Raw genomic sequence first — 12198 nt, 5'->3', positions numbered from 1 at the left:
CAAAATTGTTCATATTTGTATTATTCCTTATCCTAAATTAACTAATGAAATCATCTCGCTGCTCCAGTATGTATGCCATATATGAGTTAATTAAATGATTTGAAAGAAATAATAAACTTTAAATGTAAATTCAAAGAAATATTGTTTTTTCGATATATAGATATACCAATATCATTCAATTTCTTAAAAATTTGTATATACATGTTAAATGAAATTTATATGAAACATGTAGCACATTTGCTTGTAATACAGTAATGAAGATTTTTCCAAAAATTTGATCCTCAAGCCTGGTCTTTACATAAAATTGAAACATTTTATAATTACATGCAGATAATTAATTTAAGAAACAATGGACATTTATATTTCATTTACTAAGATTAAAATAGTGTAGATATATTTAACATATCTTATGATACTCTTAACTTTAAAAATTCCTTCTATATGAATGCCAAGTTGGATGTACAATTTATCGACATTAGTCAGCAAAAGAGTTTTCCATAGTATGAAGCATTAAAATGAGCAATAAATTATTTTTTGGATTTAATACATTTAGTGAATTAGTTGCAATTAATATCATGCTCTTACAAAATGGATTTATCTTTCTTTCACATTTACTTCTATGTAAGTAAAATAATATAATATATAGAATTTAGCATTCTGCATGTACATTATGTGTAGATTGACTTTTAATGAATATCTATTTCGCGAAAAGATTATTCAATTTTTCTTTTTGTACAGAATTCTCATTCAAACGAAGATAAAACTGTACAATCCAAAGGACCAAACAAATGTTTGGCACAGAGCATTTTTTTTGATGAATCATTATTATGTACATCCATATGCTCGTAATAACAAAGGGATAATATGTTTTTTACTTTGTTTTTACCATATCTTATATTAAAACTGTCCAACTGGCAGGATTATACAGAAAGAGAGAAAGAGAGAGAGAGGAAGAGAGAAAGAGAGAGAGAGAGAGAGAGAGAGAGAGAGAGAGAGAGAGAGAGAGAGAGAGAAAGAGAGAAGAGAATTTTGCTATAAAAAACATAGTTTATAAATGTTTATGTGTAAATGTTAAAATTTCAGTTTCTCTTTTTCTTTTTTTTTTTGTTTGATTTTTTTTATCTCTTTGCACTATAATCATTTTTGTAATCTGTTCTCAGTAATTTTTGTAATTCTGATTTTATTTTTTCCTATTTTGGTATCTTAGGCAGAAACAATTGTTGTAGTTATTTAATCCTTTGCACTCCTCAATCATCTCAGATATAACGCAACATTTAGTTAATAAAATAAAATAATATAACACTTTTTTTATTTGAAAATTGTATTAAAAATATGGAGGATGATTCAAATAAAATGTTACAAATTCTTTTCTCCAATACTATTACAGATAGTAACTTGAATTCTTTGTTTAATTAAATAAGACATAGAAATTATTTAATAGATATGAAAAAAAAGGTTATTACATTTTTTTATCCATGAAACAATCATGTTTTATGAGCGTCTTGATTACAAAAAGAAATTAATAATAATAACAATAAATATTATCTATAATAGTTTCAGAAAAAAAGAGTTCAAAACATTTTATTTGACTCGCCATCTATACCTTAAATACAATGTTTGAATAATAACATTTTATATACTGTTTTGTTTTATTACCTAAATGTAGTGTCATATCAGAGATGATTCAAGAGTTTTAGGGAAAATTAGTATTGTCACACCAGCAATGTGAGTGCAAAGGGTTATATTTCTTTCCAATAATTTCACTTACAAATTAAATTATAAAAGAAATCTGTGAGCAGTAAAATTCACTTATTATATTTATTAGAAGCAAAGTCTGTAATTTATATACCACCATCAAGTGTAGTAAACATGCAGTACAGTAGCTCATGCTACTCCAATGATGTATGTCAGTATTGGCAGCTTAACAGACATATATTTGCTTATCACTTATCCTCAGTTAGACAGCTCAGTTGTTATTCGGCATATAGGCATAAAAATTTGTTGTTTTTTTTGGATATATTTAGAAGATCAAAATCACAATCGCGCGCATGAATTTCGTAATCTCTAGTATTTGAGATTGTATCACGAAGTGCACCAATCTGGTGTATAATTTTGTTATAGACGAAATGTTATAACTCGTTGATATTTAAGCTATGGATTATTGGATTAGATATTTTACAAAGCGTATCCATTAATCGATGAATGGACGATCGTTTACGCTATACATGGATAATATTACTGACTAACATCAACTTGCTTAATTTTATATTAGATACATTTACAAGTTCACAATAACCTTTGGTTAATAATAAACGTAATGAGAATGCTATTTTTATTATAGCTCTTTGCAGTGCTAGATCTCTGCAGGAATGTATGCATCATTTTATATTACACTAGGATGTTTAGATTTAAAAATGCCAAGTTTTGCTCACAAATGCAAAATATAGATCATTGCTGTATAATCTTGGAACTTTTAATGGTTCTTAATTTGCACACATATCAGTAAATGCATCTTATTTTTAAGATTTTGGAATTACTTCTAGCAGAAATGCATTAGCACAGCAAAGAATTTTGATATTGAATTTGTTGAGAAATACCTTTCTATGTACACCCCCAGTGTAATGGAAACGTCATTAGAAATAGCAGCACTATGAAAAGCAGCGAATTAGAAAGTTATAACAAAGAATGTATTAAAGCTGGTTATCTTGCACGATATAAAAAAGAATGCAAGTTTTCAGACCAGCACTTGTCTGTATAATTTTCTTGGCAAATTTTACTATTTTTGTAAAAGGGTCTCTTAAATAAAGCTATATATAATTAAATTCGGAGTACTGGACGCATTAGAATGCATTAGATTATTTGTATCTAAGAGTAACGAGAAAGAGTATAGGATACTAATGTAATTACGTTGCATTTCTCTAAAGTATGTATAACTTATATCTGTCATGATTTTTTTGGTATGGAACACTTTATTGCACAGTAACTGCAATGTATCGTTACTAGATTAAACATCCAACTTTGACTTTTGTACCTTTTGTAATTTTATTAAATGAATTCAATTATGCATGAAACATAAATAATGAACCAGAACTTATTGCATGGATCACTCAAATACGTGCATGCATGTTTTTCATCAATTTAAAGCAGTTTATTCTTAAAAGCAGATGTAAAAGAAAATTAAAAAATAAAATAATCTGTTCCTGTAATTGTATAATGATTTAATTGAATATCTAAAGTATGACTCTAAAAATTAAGCAAATTCCCAGCTATTTTTTCAATATAAAGACTCATATATACACTCCTTATATGTTTACATAGTATCCACTCACTCTTCCTTGGACTCTACTCTTAGGTTTTCTCTAGAATTAAGCAGCTGCTAGCTTGAATCACTAGAAGTAGATATGTGCAGCTGACGTTTGCCACACCTTTGGGGGTGTGATTGGTCCTAGCTGCTAGTAGAAGCAATAGGGCTGACAGGACTTAAAGGGCTACGTGCTGAATCCCTGAGACAACCGGTCAATGTTATAATTAATTTGCGACTTCCTGCTTGATCACGATGTTCGCAAAACCAAATACCTTGCCATGTACCAAGGGCTAACTTCCCATCCGTAATTGGAATACTTAATGAAGATCCCAAAAAGCATGCTTTTACATGTGCCGGCTAAAAAAAAGAGTCAAAATTAAAATTTTTAATATATTTAATTTTTTAATCATAATTATAAATAACACAACTCGTTATAATCGTATTAATTTGTAATTATATTTTATAATTACTACAGAATTAAAGAACTTACCATGTCGTCTGGACCTTCACAGTTATGTCGATACTCTAATCCTTCAGGAATTATTTTATTAAGCATCATTTCCATATCATCTCTTACATCAGGGTCCCAGCTTTCATTTAATGCTAAACTAGCTGATGTATGAAGAACTATTATAAAAAGTAAATATGATCTTTTTAAAACTTAGTCATATATACATATAGAATGCTGTTATATTTAATAATAATAGATTAAAGAATCAACTAATAGTTACATGAATAAAGAAATCAATTTTTTTCAAATACTTCCTAAAACTTCTTCTCCTGAAAATATCACATATACACTGCACACGTACATGACTTAACAATAGTTGAAACTCTCATCTCTATTCTAATAATTAAGATTTCAAAAAAAAATGGTGTAAACATATTTAATGTAACTTAATAATTATTTATTGATTTTTAAATATTAAATAATATCTTAAATAAAAACAAAGCCATAATACAGCATAGGGCACATGCTTTATACTTTAATACATATTTTTATAACATTGATTATGGTATATATCACTTATATCATGTCAAAGATATACAGTTAACAATATTTACAAATTTGTGTATATTTTTGCATATATAATATATATACATATATGTACATACACACATATATATATACACACACCACACACACATTACAGTATAATTCATATACATGTATATATAATGCAATATATGTTATATATGCATGTGAATATGTGTACACACACGATTACAAGACAGTACAAAAATCGTTTGTCAGAAACAAAATTACTTACTCTGTATGTGACAAAGACCAACAGAGAACTGATACAGTTCTGGAATTTGTCTTAAAATTTCTTCGGTGACAAGATGTACGCCACGATGCTGTGGTCTTAGGTTAATTTTAGTTTGATACCAGGCCGAACCAATTTGTATACCTCTATTTGACGAGGCCATGATATGGTAATTTTTATGGAAGGATCGCACGTTTAAATGGAACAGACAATAATTCCTTTTTCTGCGATGTTGTGTAAACTGCGGTCAGTCTATTAGAAGCCGAAAATCACGATTGTACAGTCAACTCCATTTGAGAAACACTACACACGTCTCGCATCGAAAATTGTTTGACTATTCACAAATGCGGAAGAACCACATCCCACGAAACGTATTAATGTTTGATTGTCTAACTTAGTTCTATCTGTGTAAAACGTTTATTCACGAAAACGTGAAATAAAACGATTGCCTTTACGAATATTTAAAGGTATGTGTATCCGTGTTGCGTTCACAGACTTGTATCACAGTTTAACAGTCGGTCGACTCCATGTCTATATCCTTTGATAGTCGTGCCGCCGGAAACCGCCATTATTGACGATGACGACCCCGACTCTGTTAGCTTTAGATATACCAGTTGGATATGTTCAGATAAGTCAGTAGCGGTCAGTAATATTATATATCGTCCACAGAATATCGTTCATAGAAATAGCCTAAAGAGGGATGTGGCAGCACGAATTCATTCCTGATATACAATTGGAATTGATAGGCGCGATTATATGATTCCATTTTCGATTCATCTTTTACTTTATATTCGTTTATATACTTTTATACACAGGATAAAAAATATTACAGATTTACAAGTTCATCTTAGAATAAATTGCAAATATTACGGAAAGTTCCGGGGTCTTCTTTTATATTCCGACGAGTACACATCGAAATTCTATATTCTTAAACGTAAAAACATATAAATTAATACTTTCAATAATTTTTCTATTATTTCAACAGTCTTTAATATACACGCAAAAGAATAAACTAATAATTTAATGACAGTACATTCGTTAAAACGTTAAAAGGACGGTAATATGCGTAAACTAAAAATAAATGTAATATAAAACTCCAATAATTAAAAATTTTAATCTCGGAGTGGTTAGTCTTGAGAAATGTAAACATGAACGATACTTCGATTAACTTTGACAATTACCGAGTTAGTTTGCTTTTGCATTCCGACCAGTACATATCGTCTCACTCTTCCTAAACGCGAAAACTTAAAAATCCATACTTTCGATAGTTTTTCAATTATTTAAACAATCTCTAATGTACACGGAGTACAATAAACTAATATTTAATCAATAGTACATTCGTTTAAATATTGCAAAGCAGAAAACGATCGAGAAATTTAAAATAATTGTTATAAAAGATACCGACACTTAAAAATTTTATCTCGCGGTTGTTGGCCTTGTGCAATATAAACATAATCGGTCCTTCGATTAACTTTGACAATTATCGAGTTAGTATTCTTTCGCATTCCGACCAGTACACATCAATACTCTTTATTTCTAATCGGTTAAACTTATAAATCAATAATTTCGGTAATTTTTCAATTAATTAAATAATCTCTAATGTACACATAGTACAATATAATAATATTTAAACAATAGTTTATTCGTTTAAACATTAGAGAGACGGGTACGCGAGAGAAACTAAAAATAATTTTAAAATAAAATTCCCATACTTAAAAATTTTATCTCGCGGTTGTTGGCCTTGTGCAATATAAACATAATCGGTCCTTCGATTAACTTTGACAATTATCGAGTTAGTATTCTTTCGCATTCCGACCAGTACACATCAATACTCTTTATTTCTAATCGGTTAAACTTATAAATCAATAATTTCGGTAATTTTTCAATTAATTAAATAATCTCTAATGTACACATAGTACAATATAATAATATTTAAACAATAGTTTATTCGTTTAAACATTAGAAAGACGGGTACGCGAGAGAAACTAAAAATAATTTTAAAATAAAATTCCCATACTTAAAAATTTTATCTCGCGGTTGTTGGCCTTGTGCAATATAAACATAATCGGTCCTTCGATTAACTTTGACAATTACCGAGTTAGTTTGCTTTTGCATTCCGACCAGCACACATCGTCTCACTCTTCCTAAACGCGAAAACTAAAAAATCCATACTTTTGATAGTTTTTCAATTATTTAAACGATCTATAATGTACACGGAGTACAATAAACTAATATTTAATCAATAATACATTCGTTTAAACATTGCAAAGCAGAAAACGATCGAGAAATTTAAAATAATTGTTATAAAAGATACCGACACTTAAAAATTTTATCTCGCGGTTGTTGGCCTTGTGCAATATAAACATAATCGATCCTTCGATTAACTTTGACAATTATCGAGTTAGTATTCTTTCGCATTCCGACCAGTACACATCAATACTCTTTATTTCTAATCGGTTAAACTTATAAATCAATAATTTCGGTAATTTTTCAATTAATTAAATAATCTCTAATGTACACATAGTACAATATAATAATATTTAAACAATAGTTTATTCGTTTAAACATTAGAAAGACGGGTACGCGAGAGAAACTAAAAATAATTTTAAAATAAAATTCCCATACTTAAAAATTTTATCTCGCGGTTGTTGGCCTTGTGCAATATAAACATAATCGGTCCTTCGATTAACTTTGACAATTACCGAGTTAGTTTGCTTTTGCATTCCGACCAGCACACATCGTCTCACTCTTCCTAAACGCGAAAACTAAAAAATCCATACTTTTGATAGTTTTTCAATTATTTAAACGATCTATAATGTACACGGAGTACAATAAACTAATATTTAATCAATAATACATTCGTTTAAACATTGCAAAGCAGAAAACGATCGAGAAATTTAAAATAATTGTTATAAAAGATACCGACACTTAAAAATTTTATCTCGCGGTTGTTGGCCTTGTGCAATATAAACATAATCGGTCCTTCGATTAACTTTGACAATTACCGAGTTAGTTTGCTTTTGCATTCCGACCAGTGCACATCGTTAATCTCTATTTCTAATCGGTAAAACTTATAAATTAATAATTTCGATAATTTTTCAATTATTTTAACAATCTCTAATGTACACGGAGTACAATAAACTAATATTTAAATAACAGTTTATTCGTTTAAACATTAGAAAGACGGGTACGCGAGAGAAACTAAAAATAATTTTAAAATAAAATTCCCATACTTAAAAATTTTATCTCGCGGTTGTTGGCCTTGTGCAATATAAACATAATCGGTCCTTCGATTAACTTTGACAATTACCGAGTTAGTTTTCTTTAGCACTCCGACCAGTGCACATTGTTAATCTCTATTTCTAATCGGTAAAACTTATAAATTAATAATTTCGATAATTTTTCAATTATTTTAACAATCTCTAATGTACACGGAGTACAATAAACTAATATTTAAATAACAGTTCATTTGTTTATACATTAAAATGCCGAAAACGCTCGAGAAACTAAAAATAATTTTAAAATAAAATTCCGTTATTTAAAAATTTGATCTCGTGGTTGTTGGCCTTGTTTAATATAAACATAAACGAACCTTCGATTAACTTTGACGATTCGCGAGTTAGTTTGCTTCTGTACTCCGACCTGTGCACATCGTACTCTCTATTTCTAATCCCGACAACTTATAAATTAATAATTTCGGTAATTTTATTATTATTTAAACAATATTTAATGTTCGCGTAGTACAATAAACGAATATTTAAACAATAGTAGATTCATTTAAACATTATAAAGAAAGAAACACGCGAGAAACTAAAAATAATTTAAAAATAAAATTCCCATACTTAAAAATTTTTAATTTTCGGTTGTTGGCCTTCTGCAATATAAACATAAACGTTCTTTTGATTAACTTTGACGATTCGTGAGTTAGTTTACTTCTGTACTCCGACCAGTGCACATCGTACTCTTTATTTCTAATCGGTAAAATTTATAAATCAATAATTTCGGTAATTTTTCAATTAATTAAACAATTTTTGAGGTACACATAGTACAATAAACGAATATTTAAACAATAGTAGATTCATTTATATATTATAAAGAAGAAACGCGTGTTGAACTTAGAATAATTTTAATTTGAAGTTTCGATACTTAAAAATTTTCATCGCGTATTTTCTTTTTTATTAACATATATGATTATTAACATATTGATATTGGACGATTATCAAATCAGTTCTTATCTATCAGTTCTCCTTTAGCCTTGGAAGAGTAAACATCGAAAGTATCTCAGGATGTCTTTTCTGCAAGTATCAACGATTATTTAAGGTAAATGTATTTTTATATTGCACGTTTCTTCAATAATTTATATATTTATTCTTATTATAACAGTGATAGTAATAATTTTGATTTCATTTTTTTGTTTCAGATTATCATTCCAATCGCGCGCGAAGCAATGATTTAATCGAATATTTTCAGTATCACTAAAATAAGAATATCGCGAAGTAGAAGCAGTGTTTGTTCGTTCGGGTTTCGCGATTTAAATAACAAGTGTATTTTCATCGATTGTGTGCAATGCAATCGTTAGAGTCAGTGTTTGTTCACAAAAAGTGTTTTGCTTTTTTAACAGTCACATAGACTGTATTTATAAAAGACAGTAGAGTTTCGCGAAGTAAATTCAGTGACCGTTCGTTTAAAAATATTTATCGCGTAATAGAATCAGTGCATCATTGAAAAGGATCTCAATCAACTTCGATGTTGACCTACTTAATTTTAAAGAATCATCCATCCTCAATTTCGACTTCAACCGTGAACGAGTGTTTTGGAGCCATCGCAGAACTTCTTAAGTAGTGAGTGAATTTTTAAATCCCTCTGATCACTCAATCATGTCAAGGACGAAAGGTCCAAATTGACACGAGTGATTGGTTGTAATTAATTATTAGAAGAGCATTGAATGACCACGAGTAAATTTCTTCGATAATTTACTCGTGAATGATTTTTTATTTTTTCATTTATTTATTAGATCAGGATAAGTTCTTCTTGTTAAAACGCGTTTATAATTATTACAAATTTGGAATATTTTAATTCACTTTTAAATATTTTTCTTAAATGATAATATCAAAGAATCGTTACCCAGGAATTTTAATAAAAAATGAACAAGAAGATATTCGCGATGGATAGTATCTGGATTACAAGCGTAATTGTGCATGATTTTCTTTTAATAATAAAAATATTCGCTTGTAAAAAGGGAACATCCAAGGGTTTGCTATATATTTTTAAATAAATATTAATTAAATATTTTATTAATTTGAATTGACAAAAGAAAAGTCTCAATAAAATCGTTGCTTTTGAAAAAGAGAAAAGTCAAGTAGAATAATTGCTAAAAGAACAAAGAGACTTGTAGAGTCATAGTCCGTAAGCCTAGATAATTAACTTAATTAATTTTTAGCTCAGGATTTTCAGCAATTAATATACTAATTAAAATTTTTCTTAGGCTACCAATAATTGTGTAAAGATTTTCTTTTATATCTTATTATTTCGAATAAAATTTTGTCGTTACAGTTTCTGAATGATAATTTGTCGTTACAGTTTCTGATTTGATTAGGGCACGAATTAAACAAGATGCTATATGTCGAAAAGGTCAATCATAAATTGTAGCTCAAGAGGACAATTATTAGGCTATTGAATTATTTTCGAAAATTCACTAGAAACTTTCGAGAATGGTTCTTAGTCGTATTTTAATTTTATCATGTTGTCATTCAAAATGCTCCTATGATGATGCCTGTAGGGATGTAGATTTAAAAAACTAAGACGAAGTAACATTCCGTGCACACGAATAGACATTACTTCATATTTTATGAATTTTTAATATTAAACTCGAGATATAAATTTTACATATTTTCTCTATTCTAAAATTCAATTGAATTTATAATTTTAGTTTAATAAAATCAAATTTTACGTTAAAGTTTATTGATAAATTTTGTACATTTTTTTTCTTTTCTAAAGTTCAATTAAATTCATAATTTTATTTTAATAAAATCGAGATCTATATTAAAAAATCATATGTCTATGAAATGTACAAGTAATACAATATTTCTTTCAGAGAGAATAATATTTCTTTACATCAGTTTTCAGCATATTTCATTTTTTCTGTTAATTAATCTTTTATTTTCCTTAAGTTTAATTAGATTAAATTCATAATTTTATCGTTCATATAATTAATATGTACATATTTTTTTTTCTTTCCTTATTTCTTTTCAGCTAGTTCCAGGTCGTGTGGTCGCCAACACGGGAAGGAATAATTAATAAAGAATATTATCTTAACATTTAAACGATATAGGATACACGTAAAGTATAATTAATTAATATTTATACAATAAGATATTCTTAGCAACGTTATAAAAATCATATACATGTATTATCATTTACTATCGATTAATAGATATAATAATATTTCTTTCAGAGAGAATAATATTTATTTATATTAATCGTTTATTTTTCTTAAGTATAATCGAATTAAATTTAGCATTTTATTGTTCGTATAATTAATATACATACATACTAATTCTTCTTTCTTTCCTTATTTCTTTTCAGCTAGGTCTGAGTCGTGGGATCGCGAATACGTGAAGGAATAATTAATTAATATTTAAACAATAGGATATTCTTAGCAACGTTATAGAGAACATGTACATATATTATCATATATTATCGATTAATAAATATAATATTTCTTTCAGAGAGAATAATATTTATTTATATCAGTGTTCAGAATATTTCATTTCTTTTTAATTAATCTTTTATTTTTCTTAAGTTTAATCAAATTAAATTCAGCATTTTATCGTTCGTATAATTACTGTCATTTCTATTTTTTCTTATTTACTGTCATTAATTATCCTCTATATATATCTCGGGTGGAACCCATGGGAGGGGCCCATGGGTGTGGGCCTCTGTGCAGGTTACTGTCTCAGCATCATGTAGAGCTGCTTCTATTTTCTTATCTTTCAGGGGTTTTATTTTCTTTATTCGGCTCTCTTTTCTACCTCATATTTTTTATTTTTATTTGCTCTTATTAATTATGATTTATAGCATCGGGTGGGACTCATGGGAGGGGCCCATGAGTGTGGGCTTCTATGCGGGTTGCTGTCTCAGCATCGTGTAGAGTTGCTTCTCTACTTTTCTCTTTCTGGGGCTCTTTTTTCTTTTTCCGGCTCTCTTTTCTATCTCATATTTTTCTTTTTCTATTATGTTTTCAATTATATTATTAATATGTTATTTCTGTTTAATTATGTTTTCTTAATATTTATTTATGATGTCTCTTTTGTATTATGTTTTTAATTATGTTTTTAATTATGTTTTTGATTATGTTCTTAATTATGTTTTTAATATATTTTTATTAATTATGATTTATAAGCTTTAGGTAGGACCCATGGGATGGTGCATGCTGCTTCTCTTTTCGTTTTTTTTTCTTGGTCTCTCATCTATTTATATATATTTATTTTCTATTTGCATTTTATATATGTGTATATATATTATTTTTTGTATTATATTTTTTTTTGTTCTTTTATTTTCTCTTTATCTTTTTTTTTTACAGTATAGATCATCGAGGGATAGGTTCATCTGCGAACGGATGCGTCG

The 12198-nt window shown here is 28.2% G+C and overlaps 1 protein-coding gene across 1 annotated transcript; it reads right to left on the bottom strand.

The window, feature by feature from the left end:
- Positions 1 to 196: 196 nt before the first annotated feature.
- Positions 197 to 5176, bottom strand: LOC124426804 (UPF0047 protein YjbQ). The gene is made up of 3 exons (XM_046968938.1): positions 4576 to 5176; positions 3795 to 3931; positions 197 to 3661 (listed from the first exon to the last, which is right to left on the bottom strand). The coding sequence occupies exons 1-3, from the start codon at positions 4733 to 4735 to the stop codon at positions 3446 to 3448; spliced, it is 513 nt and encodes a 170-aa protein (XP_046824894.1). The 5' UTR covers positions 4736 to 5176; the 3' UTR covers positions 197 to 3445.
- Positions 5177 to 12198: the final 7022 nt, after the last annotated feature.

The sequence above is a fragment of the Vespa crabro genome, chromosome 9 (assembly GCF_910589235.1).
Source record: "Vespa crabro chromosome 9, iyVesCrab1.2, whole genome shotgun sequence".
NCBI lineage: Eukaryota > Metazoa > Arthropoda > Insecta > Hymenoptera > Vespidae > Vespa > Vespa crabro.
This window is presented reverse-complemented; position numbering and strand designations above follow the sequence as displayed.